Below are 16,630 nucleotides of genomic sequence, written 5' to 3' on the forward strand. Positions count from 1 at the left end.
CTGAGAACCTTCACAGACAGATCTCCAGCAATTTTATACTTAAGTACATGTTACTATTAATAATGTCAATCTTCTTACTCTTAGGCCATATTTAATTTTATACCAATTTTTTAATTTCATAATTATAGTGTAAAATTGCTTCTATTTAAATAAATATTTCTGAACTGCCTGCAGCTGATGAGCATCATCTGCCTTGGAAGCCACACTCCAACCTAACTACACTTTCTGCCGTCCGTGGGAAAACCCCAGAAAGTGGGACTTGGTTATTGACAAAACAAACAGCGAATCAGCGTTTTAGAAAGAAACGACTAACCAATGTCTGTCAGCGAACACGAGGACGTCATACATTAAGTTTAGTGTGGTCGTCTCCTGTAAATAATATATCTCATAGATGTAGCGATACACTGTATTATTTCACACATTTCTCGTGGAGAATAGGTGTATTTAAATGTTTTTAGTACACTTAGGAAGGTGGCAGTCTTCTGCCAGCCTTCTTGCTGTTGACCGGCTCGCTAGGCTAACTTTAGCGTGATACTTAGCTGGTTAGGATAGTAGCATTAGCTGTCCATTTAGCTAATCAGAGGTTATTACGGGAGCAGTCTAACCTGTTTTCAGAAGCATTTGTCTAACTGGAATGGACTTCGAAATGACAGCCATTTGTAGCCACTAACCGAATTCACGCATATCAAAGGTAAGGTGTCCGTGTTGTTGGCACTGGACGTAAATGACTGTCTGGTGCATTTTAGCTCACTGTACGCTAGCCACTTTCCTCTCTTAAAGGGCCTTTGACTGACAGCTTCTGCCCGGCGACACGCTGCTGATGTTGTCAAAGGAAAATGATGATTAAAGCAAGTCACAGTATCGCTTTGTAGGTGTCATCTGAAAGACCCCGTTAACTCAATGTCACAGCAGGTCAGCGCGTGTCAGTTTGAAATTACTTTCATTTTCAATCTGTGTTGGGTTTTAGCCATGTATGGCGTTAGCCTTACAAAATCTTGTAAAAATGGTCTAACGTTACTCAGGCTCTTAAAAACAACAGCGTATTGACGGAGTAAATGTCGCAGTTCAGCAGCTGCTGTCATGCTTGAAACAATTGACGGATGTAGAAGTATTGTGTGCTCTTGACTCTGTCGGGTGGTTGAAAAATCATATCTGAGGTGTGATCAGGGGAAATCCACCCGACTAGTATCTGTCTTACCCAGAGTGTCAGAATAAGTCAACTGTTTGCTCACTCTCTATTTTTAGAAATTTGAAATAAGTAGTAATTTTACACAAAGTGCTGATTTTTAAATAGAAATCACTGGTCTACTGAATGTAGATGAGGGAGAATACACAAGAGCACAACAATCTCTCAGAAGAAACCAAAACAAGCGAACTGGATCACAGATTTTCTGAACTCTCAGTGCAGTTAAGACCGTTTTACCAGAGTTTTGCCGTGGTTAATTTCAGTATGGCGCATCACACATCTTTTTGCATCTAATTAATGAAACTGTTCCAATGTGTGTTTTTTGTTTGTTTGTTTTTTGCTCAATTGTACTTTTAGACAGAATGAGCAGTTGTTCTTGTTAGTTGAGTTCTGATTTGTGCTTTGGAAAATTTCTAGATTAGAAATATTGTTAATGTTATGAATTATGTTAATGTTTAACTTATTGTGGTATTAAAGCACATAACCGCAGCTGTCTAACCACATTAATTTACATTGCAGAAATGTAAGCTCATCACTTTCACTTATTAGGTCAAACCTTAAGTGTTCTGGGCGGGGGTTTTGTGGGGGGGGGTTTTCCTAATTTTTCTCGTTTCTTCTTAGACCACAGGTCAAGGTTGCCTTGACATTGGAGCTTCTCCCTAGCATGCAGACATGAGCTCTGCCCTGTGGAGCCAGGAGAAGCCCAGTGGGGGCTTCAGGGAGGACTGGCGGTTCTACATGGTTGTAAAGGAGTGTACAGTGGAGAAGCCTCCCCAGAAGACCCTGAGGATTCCCCGTGGCAGTCTTGGCCAGGCCTGTCAGGAGCGCAACAGCCTAGGAAGAACGCTGCCCCCATGCAAGGGGAAGAAAAGTCTCCGTATTCTGGACCAAACCAACGTGGTTTTGAGCCTGGATGAGCGGGACGTCTTGGAGCTGGATGAGAAGTTGGCTGAATTGCTCTTCCCCATTACTAACTGTGAGGAACGGTATGCGCTACTCTGTAACAAGTCACGGCTAGAGCGTGTCCGTGATATTGACTGTGGTTCCAAGGTGCGTGTCCAGCTGCGCTCAGGGGATGAACCTCTGCCTGGTGTGGTCCGCTTCAAAGGCTCACTGCTTCCTGATAGAGCTCTTTCTGGAATCTGGTTTGGAGTGGAACTTCTGGTGAGATCTCTTTCAGTTTTATTCTCATTTTTGCAAAAACATGGTATCCATGTAGATTCTTAATTTGATTTTTGATCTGTTCATGAAAAATGAGATGACCACTATAGTTTAAATAAAATTTAAAGGACTGACAAAATTGTTTAAATGTAAAATAAAAAAAAAAGTAACAATTTAAATGAGAACATTTCAGGTTTAAAAAAGGTTTTATTTCAGCTTCATTCATGTATCTAATTAATATGAGACAAATGCTTGCAAAAGTAAAATAATCACTAAAACCAATGTATTACTTTTTAGCATGACCTTAAAAAATCTTGAAAACCAGTTATTATGTCTATGTCTGTGTAAACAACTGAAAACTAAATAGGAATAACAAAAACAGGAACTGTTTCTTGAGTGCTGTTTGAAACCAGGTGATTTTTGCTTGACTCATGCAACTTTTTTTTGACATGATGGCTAACTGGAAACTGTTGCAAATGATTCCAGCAAATAAAACACTTATTCTTCAAATAACTTACTTAATAAGTTACAGAAGTACCACTATTTCTGCTTACATCTCATGGCACTGATTAGTGAAAGTGCTCAAGGATTTTTTTTTAGTTGTGTTACAAACTGAGTATAGATAAGAATGTAGGTTGTCAGTCTAAGTATGTAAGTGTCATTTATATGGTACTGGGAGGGAAAAAGATCCCCAGATCTTCTCCTTACACAAAAGCACTGTTGAATTCTTGAACTGTTGCTATTTTTGGAAATAATGTATAACAAAAATAGCATAGCTAACAATAAAAAAGCTTTTTTGAAGACTTTTTAAACTGTATTGATGACTGTTGAGGGTACACAGCAGTGCTGCAGAAGCTGAATGAAAAGCAAAATATTCACATTTGTATTGCTTTTACAGCGATGATGCCACACATTGACAACTTCTGTTTAAAAAGCAGTGTGATAATGACAGTTTGTGTAAATATAACACTGAAAAAACAAACTGTAAAGCTTCAATCTTGTGAATCATGCATCTAATGGCTTTGAGTAAAAATGTGGGATTAAATAATGTATATTGCTTGTTTTATTTTCATATATTTTAGGTTTTATTTAACAGATGTGAAGTTATTAGCTAGTACTTAAACTTCTAAAGGAAGTGGCCATAACTGTTTACCGTTTACACAAGGCTAAAACAGAGATGCAGTGTTTAAACTGGTTCGATTGTAAGAAGATAAGGTCAACATTTTAATTCTATTCCTTTTAATCTCATCACAAAATCTGAGTTTTTGAACTAGGCTATTCATTCTGGACTGTACATGCAGTACAATAATTAAATACAGTACAAAGGCTTGTTTATTGCAGTACAATGTTGTTTGTATTCTTCAGAGTCCAGCTGCTGTCTTCTTGAGTGGGCTGATGGAGCTAAAGCATTCAAACTGCGCCTCAGTATAGCTGCCTCAGTTAGCATATAAGCTTATGATAAAATTCTGAATTATACTCCTAACTACATAGAGTTCAGGATGTTCGCTTTGCCAGCAGTAATGGTGATTCAGCAGTTTTTCTATCCAAAGAACCTGCCTGTGGATAAAGATGCACAATATCTTATATCATCCAGTGTCTGTACTAGAAATGTTTGCATTTATCATCACAGTAAGTCAAGTCATATTCCTGCTGCAGTAATCGATCAGATGCTCTCACAGCTCTAGGATGTTGACTCACCTTTCTTCAAGAATGCTGAGAAAGCCGTTTTGCAAACTGGCCTCCTAATTAGAAGAATAAGTTGCTCATCTCTGTTGCTCCTGTTTTGACTTGCTCTCTAAATTTGACTCATTGTCTTTCCTCTATTTTCCCATCCCAGGAGGAAGGTCGGGGTCAAGGCTTCACGGAAGGTACCTACCAGGGTCGCCAGCTTTTCCGCTGTGAGGATGAATGTGGTGTGTTTGTAGCCTTGGACAAGCTTGAACTGTGGGAGGATGATGATGATGAACCTTTGGGTGAGCTGGAGGTAGACAATATCGGTCTGGTGGAAGAGGATCAAGACTTTCCTCCACTGGAGATCAACTCAAGGGTCCTGGTGCAGACCAGGGAGGGACCAGAGAGAGGCACCATCATTTTTTGTGACCTGCTACCCGGCAATGAGAGCTTGGGGTACTATGTAGGAGTTGACATGGTAAGAATGGTTCCCTTTAAATGGGTTAATCTATTCATAAATGTACACCTGGACAGATGCAGAAACAAGCAATAAAATTTTTTAGTGCTCTGAACTGCTGGTTAGAATAAAGGATCAGTTTGTTCACCTTCCAGTCTGGGGAAAATGCTAAACATTCAACATAATATTCTAAGATCATACAGAAAAACATTCTCTTTTTCTTTTAAGAAGTAAATAATAACGCTAAATCTGGAAGCCCACTGTTATCAGTCAGGTAATAGTAAGTTGAGATGCCTTAGTGCCTAATAATATGTGTTGTATAGTATGCGTATGTGCTATTGTACAACCTTTTCTACAGACTGAGCAATTTTAGTAAAAAAACAAATATATATATATTTTGTCTTTGAGCTTTAGAAGAAGAAAGAAAATGATGATTTCAAAATATAGTGTATTTCCTTTGAATACAGTTCATTCATGTTTGCTGACATTCAGACCATCTATTATCTGTGGTTGCACTACGTCTGCCAGCTATGTCAAACACATTTCAATTCAGTCTCAAGTGGATGTTGCAGTAAACCACTGAATAATAGCCAATTAAAATACCTCCAAATTTTTCTTAAGAAAAATCAGTGCAGTTTCAAGTGTCTCATTGTTTGTTTGTTTTTGTTTTTTTTTACACATTCAGTCAACTATTATAAAGAAATGTGTCAGTATTGCTATTTTGATACAGACTATGGGTAAAGTCTCTGCCAGTAAGAAGTCTGTAAAACTCAGTGATTTAAACTGCTGGCTCAGATAAAATTACCAGTTTAGACATCCTCTCTCATGATGGAATTCTTACTTTAGGACTTGGTGTGAAAATATAAAAAAAGAAAAGGAAAAAAATGTCCTACTCTGCTGCAGTTTTCATGCTTTATGTTTTTTAAATGTTTTAAATGTTCTACCATTTTTCATCATTTTTATCCATAAACAATTTCATGTGGAATTTGCATGCAATTCCATGTAATTATCACAGTTAACTCATGTTTGCTGTACAACTTGCCTGTGTTTATTATTTTCTTTTCTCTGACAGTTACTGCGTAGGAACGCGTCTTGTTGCCTTGGATTGTAGTAGCTGGTATCTATGACTACTGTTGTCAGGCGGGAGTGGTATTGTAGTGATAGAGAGATTGAAACACATAACTAAGGCGTTTGACTGCTGATCGTTATCAGCACCACCAGCAGCTGCAGCAGCAGCAGCCCACTCGGTGCATCTGAGCCTCCCACACAAAGGCAAGACAGTCACGCGGGGAGTGAGGTAAAGACTTAGTGCTGTATGACCCAACAGCATGGCAAAGGGCCAGCAGGCAGCTGAGGAGAGCCCACTGCTCTGCCTCACTCTGCGTCCAGCCTCGCCCTGCCTTCTCTAGCTAGTGGCACTGGCTTCAAGCTTATCTTAGGCTATCCCTCTGAAGCATATTACTGGATTCCAAACTAGAGAAGAAGAAGAATACCGTGGTTGTACTTGCAGAGACAGTGGAGCTTTCAGGTGGAGGAGGACCTAAGGTGGAAGATATGGTTAATGTGGAAAAAGATGAGATGAGCATGGTTTATGGTTTATCATAACACAGAGGATCGAGTTTAAACAAAATCTTTAGATAGAGTGGGATATAGCAGACCTTGCTGAACATCAAAAAAATACGAGGAGAAGTACCACGTGTGGCACCACTTTAATCAGTGTTCCAGTGCTGAGGAGCATCTAAGAGGGTTACAAGGTTGTCATGTCTCCAACTCTTTCAGGACAATCCTATCGGGGACTGGGATGGTGTGTTTGATGGAAAGCTGCTGTGTAATTTTGCCAGTTTGGAACACACTCGACTTGTCCCCATCTGTGACGTAATGCCAGGTGAGTTATGTAGTATTTGTTCCTGGTTTTTACTGTGTTTGTACTGTCTAGCATTAGCATTTCTTTTCCTGATAACATTCAGCTGTGCCTCACTTGGACCAGCACTAAGCTGCTTCCTAGCATTCTGAGTTTGTGTTTTGCTTGCAGCGGGAACAGAGAGCCTTTTGTGTTGATGGCTCACTTGTTTTTGAAAGTCAAGTGAGATACTCTGGCTCTTTGTTCCCCACAGTGGAATATTGATTTGCTTATCTGTGCTGCTGTCTGACTGTTCAAAGTTGTATTCAAGTTTGAATAGTCAGGTGACTATTCAAGACTAATTGACATTGAAGAATTTGCAAATTTGCCACCTTTCTTTAAAACCATTCATTTAGCAGTATCTGACCATGGAGATATGTGTTATCTCAAAGTAGAACTACTTTAAATTGTCTCCCTAAACCAAACGTGTTATTTATTGGTTCCCAATTCCTCTTGTTTTGATACTTGATAGTGAAAATGTTACTTACAGCTTGCGGGACAAGTGAGAGGCAAGATAATTTGCAGCTAATTAGAATGCCTTAAGCAGCAGTTAGATGCTCTAGTTAACTGTTTATGCAGTTAACAAATTGCACTGGTCATTAATGTGAATTTCCTCTAATATGGATGTATTTTTGGAATTCACAGAATATTCCATGCAGGACCAAAGGCTCCAAAAGCACAGTTTTGCCCCCAGAGGCCCGGCCAGTGACAAGTCGTCCTCTAGCCAAAGCAAACCAAAGAGCAAAGGTAGTGCACTAAGTTATGATGCACAGCTACCTACATACATAACCACAGCTTGATGTGCTGATAAATCTTAAAGAGGACTTATGGTTATTTCCAGCTTTGTATTTTTATTCTTGGACTCTCTTAGAGTAGCTGTCTGGTCTAAAATGTAAATGTGAAATAATCCTTTTTTAAAATCTTATCTGAGTCATCATGCAACTCTTCTGTTCATCCACTGAAAAAATGCTTTTAGCTTCTCCTCCCTTTAATCTGTCGTTCTTTTGACTGGCTGTCTTTTCCAAAGAGAAGTTTTGAACAACAGGTGGGAGTGACTTGCTCATAGCCAGCACTTTTTGCCTGAGATGACCATATTAGTGGTCAATAGCGCTCATAAGAATTGAAAATGCTGCCTTAAAATTAATGTTTAAAGTAGTTGAAACCCTGAGCTTAACTGTAGTAACACAATAAAGAAATTAGGGAAACAGTGGTGGAAATAATTATTTCATCCCATGCTGAATTTTTAAGTTTCCTTACTTACAAAGAATTGAACGGTTTCAAATTGTTTGGGGGTTTCATTTTAGTATTTAATTGCCAAGCAAACATGACCATACTTGATAGAGAAACCATTCCTGGCAAGGACAGCAGTAAGTTGTTTAGTGTAGTTGGCCACTAGGTTTGTATACATCTTAGGAGGGATTTTGGCTCACTCCTCTTTACAGAAACTCTCTAAATACCTTAGGTTTCTAGGGTGCTGCTTGGCAACTCAAAGCTTCAGCTTCCTCCACAGTTTTTCTATTGGGACTAAGGCCTGGAAACTGACTAGAAAACTCAATGACTTTAATGTGCTTCTTCTTTAGAATACAGTATAATTTGGTGATTGTCATTCTAGAAGACCCATCAACAACCCATCTTCAGTGTTCTTTCTTTGGGAAGGAGATTCTCGTCCTAGATTTTACAAAACATGGCCCCTCAATACTGTGAAGTTGTCCTGTACTCACTGTTCTGTCAAAACAGTCCCAAAATATAATGTTTCTAACCCTGCGCTTGACTGTGGGGATGTTGTTCTGTGGGTCTTACTATTCCTCCAATCAAAAAGAGCTCAATTTTGGTTTCATCTGACCATGGCACTTTGTTCTGAATCATTTAGATCACATTTAGAAAGCCATACAGGCTTGTAGATATGCCCTCTTGAGCATTAGGACCTTGAAGGCGTTTCAAGATTTCAATCCATTATGGTTTAGTGTGTTATAAATGCTGTTCTTGGTGACTGTGGTCTTAACAGCTTTTTGATCATTAACACGCTGTCTTTGTAGGACTTGCTCTGTCTGTAAATGAAAGCTTTAAATGAGTAAGGAAGAAAGTAAACAGATGACAGGTGTGTTTACCAGAGCTGCTCTACAGTATTTTGATGCAAAGAAAGTCTCAGTCTTAAATGTTGAAGGATTTTAGTCTTCTAGACACAAAGTCTTTTGAGGAACATCCATAGTGTAAATATGTCAGAAAAGATCTTAGATAGACCAGATGTCATGACCAATGACATCTGGTTTCAAAACCCCAAAATCCTAACAATGCTCATCTTAAACAGGAGTTCACAAGCCAATGGATGAGGTTTTACTTTTATTCTATGGGAATATCACAGTGGGTTTACTTTAAAGGGGCATTCCATCAAATTTGCCAGGTTGTAAAGCCAAAAATATCCTACACATTTCCACTTTTCATACACTATATAAGCCAGTTATGGCTGTCTTTTATTTGTTGCAGATAATTATTGTTGAAGCTTATAATATTTTTAGATGAGTAAAATCAGGGATGATACATTTGTTTTGGTGGGAAGTCCCACATAAAAGAAAATAATACAGATTGCTTAAGTTGACTTGATGTGAATGCAGTGCCTCTCACCCTGCTCTTCAACTTTTTGTTGCCGTTCATGATTGATCTTTTCCTTAGAGTTGTAGATGCCTGTTTCCTTTGTTCAGTGTTGAAACATGGTGAGAGAAGTTAAAGCACATACACTGGTACAGTGTGCACACGTGCACATTATGCTTATCTCTCTGTACTTTCTCTTTTCATGTACTTGCTGTATTTACAGGATTAGGTCATCAGTGTGGCAGTAGAAGCAAGTCTGAGTTTTACTATACTTTAAATGGCAGCTCTCTTGATCCCCCAGCCCAGCCCAAATCCAAAAGCACATGGTACATTGATGAAGGTAAAAGGGAAAAAAAAAGTACTCATGGGATGTCACCATCTTAAAGGCAAGCTACTGTTTACAAACTACATATTAATCTGAGGTACTGCAGGGCTTTAATACATTTACAGTTGCAAAATAAGGGTTTCCATTCCCACATTCCCTCTATAGTAAAAGACATTCACACTCTGGTACTGTGAGTTGCCATAAATAAACAGGTCCACCAAATGTATGCCGTGAAGTACGGGTAATATAAAGAGAATGTTGTAGAATTTGATGAACGACGTTTCAAAGCTGCTAAATGAATACCTCGAGGTACCGTAAGCCTTGAGCACTGGATACTCATTTGATTTATTGATTTAATTCAATTGCATTTTATTCATACGGTGCCTAATCAAAACAACAGTTGCCTCAATTTGCTCCAATGTATTGCTGGCCAGAGCCTGTGCTGCATGTAATTTCCCCGCTCTGTCCTGGTTATCTGCAGCTATCCAAGAAAGACTAAAAATGTAAACGAAAGGAAAACAGTTCCAGAGTGGATTTGTTCAAGTGTCTTTGAGTTCCGAGTCATAAATTTTGGGGCAAAAAAAAGGTTATGTGATTGATTTTGCAAAAGAAGGATAACTGTGAGGTTTCCCCCCCCTTCCCAAGGTTCTGGTAACAAAAAGTAATTGCAACCAGATTTAAGTAAACACTATTTATACAGAGCAATACTATCAAGTAGTTTGCTGCAGTAGCTTGCTGTAAGGACTTTTCCAGTAGTCTTGTCCCTATTCACAATTTCAGTGTTTCTTTGTGGTATTATACCTGCATGAGCTATTTGGTGTTTCTAAAGGCTTTTATTGATGCTTTGTGCTGCAAATGACTCCTTACCTTTCTGATATTTTTGTTTTTTGCTACTGATGGTGGTTCAGCACATTTGCCAGCAAAAGCATTAGTAAAAGATTAGGTTTGTGGAGTCAGACTTGGCTAATTTTTGTCAGATTGTTGTCTTGTTTATGTGTTTCTCATGGTGTAGGAAAACAAGTTGATTGTTTTTGTTCTTCTTCCACTGCTCGTTTCATCACCAATCATCACTAGCAGTTGTGAATAAATTTTTTAAGAATATTTATTGTCCTTGGATCCAGTGACAGAATCACAAAGTAAAAGAAAATATAAATAAGATTAAAAGACATGCAGGAAAAGGTGATAATGTGCCTAAATATCATGGCAAATTTGGACTAATCATAAGCAGAATTTGCTGTCGATAGCTGTTTGTGATGTTGCCGTGTCATGGCAAAATAATATTTGAAAACCTTCTGTGTTATTTCAGTAATGCATTTAGTTCAGGTAATTTCACATGCTGTTTGAAATTAGGACAGTCACAAATAGCTGATGTGCCATTTTCACAACTGCTTACTCATCCTGTGAATGTGTAATCATTTTCATCTTCCTCAGGGTTACCCTGCATATTTTGGGCCTTTTATGCACTGGTGCTCTCATTTGTATCAAAGTCAGCAGACAAGGTTACACATTTCTGTGGTTCTTTCAGTACAGGAAGAGTTCATTTGGAGATGGACAAGCTTGAAGTTGCATTCTGTCATGACAATTCAGTCAGCACTGGTTATATCGCACTTTTTTTTTATTTTTTATCACTGGTACATTTAAAATTCAGAGAGGCACAATGAATAAACATGTATTTGTTGTTTATTCTCTTTGGATAAGCTATGTTACCACAGTGCAATGGTGTCTGTTTATTACAGAGAAACAAATGTTACAATTTAGAGGATAACAATTTGTTAAAAACATTCAGAGAGGGGCAATGAAACTGTGAGATTGGTTTATGAAGTCACGTTATTAGAGATTGTTTGAGGTTGTTGTGCAGCGTGCACCCTAGGTGGCAAAAGCAATAAAATCCATAGATAATAAATACTGAACTAAATTTTTATAACTAAAATGGCTAAAACCTAAGTGGCCTTCTATTATGTTATGCTCTTTATATTACTCAGTTTTCCATATTGAATTTCAAGAAGAAAACAAATGTCAAAGTCCTCTGACAGGGCTGTGTATATTGAACATTGTAAAGGGTAGTGGGGAATAAATTCAGTAACTTCCCACTTCTGTAAAAAGATGGTGTGTAAAGTTCCACTTTTCAGCTTTTCAGTCATTCAAGTCATTCACTGTTCAAGGATTTGCATGAAACATTATATTTACAGCAGTGGAAATGCAGATGTAAATTGCGGTGGCTTTATCAGAATCTTCAGCTTGCATCAGATATTACATAGTGACTGAACTGTCCTGAACATAGGGAATTCATCTGAAAAGTCCCATTTCACAAACACATGGTTTGAATTAATGGTACAGTATTTCATTGTGTACTTCATTTCATGAAATATTTGTTCACAACTTGATTTTTTTTCAATATTATCAAATAAAGCTGACTCACTGTGACATATGGAAAATCTGTAACTTGATTCTGCCAGTAAATTGATTGAATGATATCCAATTACTTAACCTCATACCACAGCTGAGGGCATTTTCACACCATATAGAATATTGCTCAGCAATGGACAATTGTTTTTTTACAATTGTCTAAAAGACACAGATAATTATTTCTGCTTGCCAGTATCTACTCAACAGTATACCCTTTCACAGATGCCTCTTATTTTGGTATTTTCTTCTCATTTAAATAACAAATATCTGGTCCATTTAAGCTTTTGTTGTTCATTTTCATGTTTTCTTCAGCTTGATCAATGGGTCCAATATTTGAGAATTACTTCTATTATTTTCTTTTTACAGATTGTCAGCAAAATAAATGAATAGATGGCACTACTTTGGCACTCATGTGTCTCAAAGTTCCCTGAACCTACATTTTCAGAAAAAGATGCCATTTACTGCATTTTTACTACAAATTTCTTAGAGTTTGATCAGTAAATAACAGTAAAAATCAGTTCGGTCATGAAAAGACTCTTAATGGTTGATCTCTACTGTTTCCACGTGCTACTGATGTATCACTGATGTGTGATAGCTTTGGCGTCACTTGTGTGAAAATGCCTAAAGATGCTGTAAAAATGGTGTTTACCATGTAGTAATTCATCACCATCTGAAACCATCTGCTGATCTGCTGCATGTGGTAAAAATGGAATAAAACAAGCATTTATAGTTTTCCTCCCTAAAGACCTCTCTACAGTCTCTGCCCTACACACAGCCTACAGAATATATTTTTAAAAAACATATTAACTTTTGGGTTTTGTTTTCTCTCATGCAGTTGGGGAGGACCCCGCCAAGTCACTTACTGACACACCCCCTGACTTCAACCAGTCCTCTCCACCATCCAGGGCCCCACCCTCTGGCTCATTGTCCAGCGACAACAAATTTCACTCGCTGCCCTTCAGTCTCAATCGTAAGCCTGGGCCTATTGACAGCATGAGCCATGGACCCCTGTCACTCTCTGTTCAGTCAGTGATGGGAGAGCAATCAGAGTCCCCTTCTTCTGCTGCTCCTCCCTCGCCACGGCCTTCAACACCTCCTCGAGGACAACCAGGTTTGGAGGTGGGGTCTCTGGTAGAGGTGAAAGAGAACCCTCCTCTGTGTGGTGTCATCCGTTGGGTGGGTCTGCCTCCTGGCCTACTGGAGCCTCTGGCTGGTCTGGAGCTGGTGAGACGACACAAAGATGTAAAATTAGGGACAGGAATTAGAGATACTGCTTGTCTTGCCAGTATTATGCAGTATATTAATTTGTTGATGTTTTTGTCCTACCCTTCCCCCATTATTATTGCATTTCCTGTCTGTCTGTCGTGAACCTGAGCTCAACTCATATTATTGCCATTTTGCGCATAGTGTAAATATATTGTGCTATCATTGCAAACAATTTGAACAAACACTGCCTTGGTAAATAATATATTGGTAGACAGACAGTATGCATATGGTTAACACATATTAACTGACTTCTATATAGACTAGGTATATGAAATTCAGTATATCAGATACTGAACAGCCACATTATTGTCAAGAAGTACACGATCAGGCAGTCCTTGGTTCCCAGACGTTTGGAGTTAAAGAAAATGTTACTTTTTTAGAGTACATGTTTGTAGGACCTTGCAACAATTTAATCACATGACCTTGTAATTCCAGGAAGAAGAGTGCCCTGGTTGCACTGATGGCACATTCAAAGGCACACGTTATTTCACCTGTCCCCCCAAAAAAGCCCTGTTTGTGAAGCTGAAGTGCTGCCGGCCCGATTCCCGTTTCCCGTCTCTTCACCATTCCTCCAATCCCATAGAGCGCTGCAACTCCATTGGTGAGTCATTTGGAGGTATATCAATAATTAAAATGATTAGTTTAACTAATGGTCTCACAAAATTTGTGCTTACACTTGTACTATGTGTATTTTCTGCAGCATTTGGGGGTTACCTGAGTGAGGTGGTACATGAGAACACACCTCCACGCACAGAAAATGATGGCCTGGATGTCATGGTGGGAAAGAAGAAAGGCATTCAGGGTCACTACAACTCCTGCTACCTGGATTCAACCCTCTTCTGGTCAGTACTCTTTAGGTGTAAGGGTAAATACTTTTTTTTATCTACAGTATATGAAATTTGTTTTATTGCCCTATGTGCACTTTAATTATCGATTGACTGCACAGAGCCTCACCAGCCTTTGCCTTAAAGCAGTAACTTAATAGATTTTTTATTTTATTTTAAAGCTTTGACCAGGATGAGCTCCAGCTGTGAGCTGACTGGGAGATAGTTATATAGCAGTTTCTGTCAACAGTCATTTTAGGTGAAGCAGTCAATCCAGAATAGTAGAAATTCCTGTAATAGTGCTTGAACTATTGTTGTAGTTATTAAATTCAGTGTGAGGGCTTTAGACAGTAAGGAAGGTTCAAGATTCCCATGTGATGCTTAATTAACAAAATGGACACTAATGTAAGTGAACAAATTGTGTTATGTGCATCATATGAAGTTTTACAACTAGGTATCCATGATTTAATACAATTGTTGAAAATGGATATTTGACCAGTAGCTTTTAGTGAATTTTTTTTTTTCAGTTTTTTTGTTTTATTTTTCTTTTTGTTCCAGGTTTAGATTAAAATTGAAATGAAACATCTAAACATCTTACTATCAGAAAATATCTTCTTGTTTGCAGATAAACAGCCATCAAGCTAGTTATATTTCCAACTGTGATACTTTTGGGTCTGTTTTTTTTTTAGTAAACAAAGACAACCATTGTATGGCAATTAGCTAACAGGCAACATTCATTTTAATTCCTTTGGTGGTCCTTTGCAGTTTGTTTTCCTTCAGTTCTGTACTGGACACGGTTCTGCTGAGGCCACGATCAAAGACTGACGTAGAATATTACAGAGAGACTCAAGAGCTGCTGCGTACAGAGATAGTCAACCCTCTTCGCATGTAAGTCTTAAAAGATACTCAGATCCATGTATTTAACTCTTGCAGTATTGTAAGTCTGTGTTGGAACAGTGCTGAACAATTTTAAATTAGAGCTCATACATTTAAATAAAAGAAGATGTTTTTATTCCATCCATCAAAACCTGAATTTAGATGTGAAGCAAACTGCTTCTGAAAAGCTAAACTGTAGTTGTATTTGCTAAACTGTATTGGAGTATTTAGACCACTTTGTTTTCTAGACATGGATATGTTTGTGCCACTAAAGTTATGAAGCTAAGAAGGATCTTGGAGAAAGTAGAAGCTGCTTCTGGATTTACATCTGAAGAAAAAGGTATGAGACTTTTTTTTATTTTTTTTTATCATGGGTTTGGAAATTGATATTGGAAGTTGTCTCACTTATTAGTATTCTACTAGTAGTCAAAGGAGCTTGTAAAGAAAAGCGTCTGGACTTCTTTAAGTTGCTTGAAGGCGTTTCAGATCTCATCCAAGAAGCTTCTTCAGTTCTAAGGTCAAATGGTGGGGAGTCCCAGATTTAAACCTAGTGGGAGTATTCCCCCCAAAGAGGGACAAAAGGACCCCCTGATGATCCTCTAATCGCCTGAGCCAAGGTGTGAAAATGGGTGTGGGTCCCAATCAGCCAGGGTTTTGGGTGAGCTCATTGTGAAACCTGGCCCCACCTTATCATGCGAATTCCTGAGGTCAGATGGCCCAGGATGTGAGTGGGCGTTAAGGCGTCTGGGGAGGGATCTCAAAACGGATTTTAGATGGCAGAGAGTTGGTGTCGTAAACCCCGCCTCTGTTCAAAGATGGTCGCTCAAGTGGACATAGATGGCTTCTTTCACTCCTCTTTCAAACCATCTGTCCTCTCTGTCCAGAATGTGAACATTGGACACTCTTTCGAGGATGCCATTCTACTAGTATTGCTTTTGTGTCTGGCTAAGGATGTAGATTTTATGTGACAAATTTCAAAATAAATGCTATAAAAAAAGAAGACACTTACATACCAAATCATTAATATACTATATATACGTACACTCATAGTTTGAACAGTTTATGGTGGCATTTGTGCAGAAATATTGCCTCAAAACTCATTTCAGTTAATTTTGCATTGCAGATCCTGAGGAGTTCCTCAATATCCTTTTCCATCACATACTGAGGGTGGATCCGTTGCTCAAGCTAAGGTAAAGGCCAAGTAACTTACAACTAAATGTGAAAATCTGTATATTCCAAGGAAATACAGGTTTATGTAATTTACTTTTTTTTCAAGATAAAAAAAAAACAAATACCAACAGAAAATACCCAAACTGATAGGTTTTGCAAAATTAAAATATTTTACTACTCCAAAAGTGACTGTCTCAGACACCAAGAAGAAAACTGATTAAGCCATGGAGAGAATGTATGCTCACTGGCCACTTCATTAGATACACCTTGATAGTACTTGGTTAATATACTATATACATTTTGAAAAATTCTTCCAAGATGTTGACTTGTTTTGACATGATATCAACAATGTTCATGCATTTTTTGTCAGCTAGACATCCATGTGAATCTTGTAAACTTAAAAAAAAAAAAAACTTATCAGTAATATTCTATTACCCAGTTTTGATGAACCTTTGTGGGTAGCAGCATTGGTTTCCCATTCTTAGTGACAAAAGTGTTACCTCTAGTGTGGTCTAGAACTCTAGGCTTTGACCAAGGTACGCTCTTCTGCATACGCTGGTTTAAACAAGTGGTTATTTGAGTTACTGGGTCCTTGCTATTAGCTTGAAGCTAGGGATGCAACGATACCAATTTTTTCAAACCGATACGATACCGATACTTGAATCTGAGTACTTGCCGATACAGAGTACAAAAACCGATACTTCTACCACACACACACACACACACACACACACACACACACACAAATGCAATGAATTGGAAGACAGGTTTTATTTTATTCTCTGCCGATAAAAAAAAA

At 38.3% G+C, this 16,630-nt stretch overlaps 1 protein-coding gene across 4 annotated transcripts in view; it reads left to right on the forward strand.

Annotated features, from left to right (window-relative positions):
* The first annotated feature begins 326 nt into the window (after positions 1 to 326).
* The window catches only part of cyld (cylindromatosis (turban tumor syndrome)), a 22,257-nt gene continuing 5,953 nt past the window's right edge, over positions 327 to 16,630 (forward strand). The window contains exons 1-13 of one of the 4 annotated variants that reach the window (XM_005727631.1): positions 327 to 691; positions 781 to 912; positions 1,808 to 2,350; positions 4,185 to 4,496; positions 6,255 to 6,360; positions 7,021 to 7,122; positions 9,188 to 9,304; positions 12,531 to 12,919; positions 13,397 to 13,562; positions 13,662 to 13,803; positions 14,551 to 14,673; positions 14,910 to 15,001; positions 15,785 to 15,851. In XM_005727631.1, the coding sequence (XP_005727688.1) occupies positions 1,859 to 2,350; positions 4,185 to 4,496; positions 6,255 to 6,360; positions 7,021 to 7,122; positions 9,188 to 9,304; positions 12,531 to 12,919; positions 13,397 to 13,562; positions 13,662 to 13,803; positions 14,551 to 14,673; positions 14,910 to 15,001; positions 15,785 to 15,851 (2,108 nt within the window). In that variant the 5' untranslated portion in view covers positions 327 to 691; positions 781 to 912; positions 1,808 to 1,858. The remainder of the gene's footprint in view (positions 692 to 780; positions 913 to 1,807; positions 2,351 to 4,184; positions 4,497 to 6,254; positions 6,361 to 7,020; positions 7,123 to 9,187; positions 9,305 to 12,530; positions 12,920 to 13,396; positions 13,563 to 13,661; positions 13,804 to 14,550; positions 14,674 to 14,909; positions 15,002 to 15,784; positions 15,852 to 16,630) is intronic. The other 3 variants (XM_005727630.1, XM_005727632.1, XM_005727633.1) reach the window with 3 other exon arrangements.

Source organism: Pundamilia nyererei, unplaced genomic scaffold (assembly GCF_000239375.1).
Source record: "Pundamilia nyererei isolate P.nyererei 1_Seehausen unplaced genomic scaffold, PunNye1.0 scaffold00025, whole genome shotgun sequence".
Classification (NCBI taxonomy): domain Eukaryota; kingdom Metazoa; phylum Chordata; class Actinopteri; order Cichliformes; family Cichlidae; genus Pundamilia; species Pundamilia nyererei.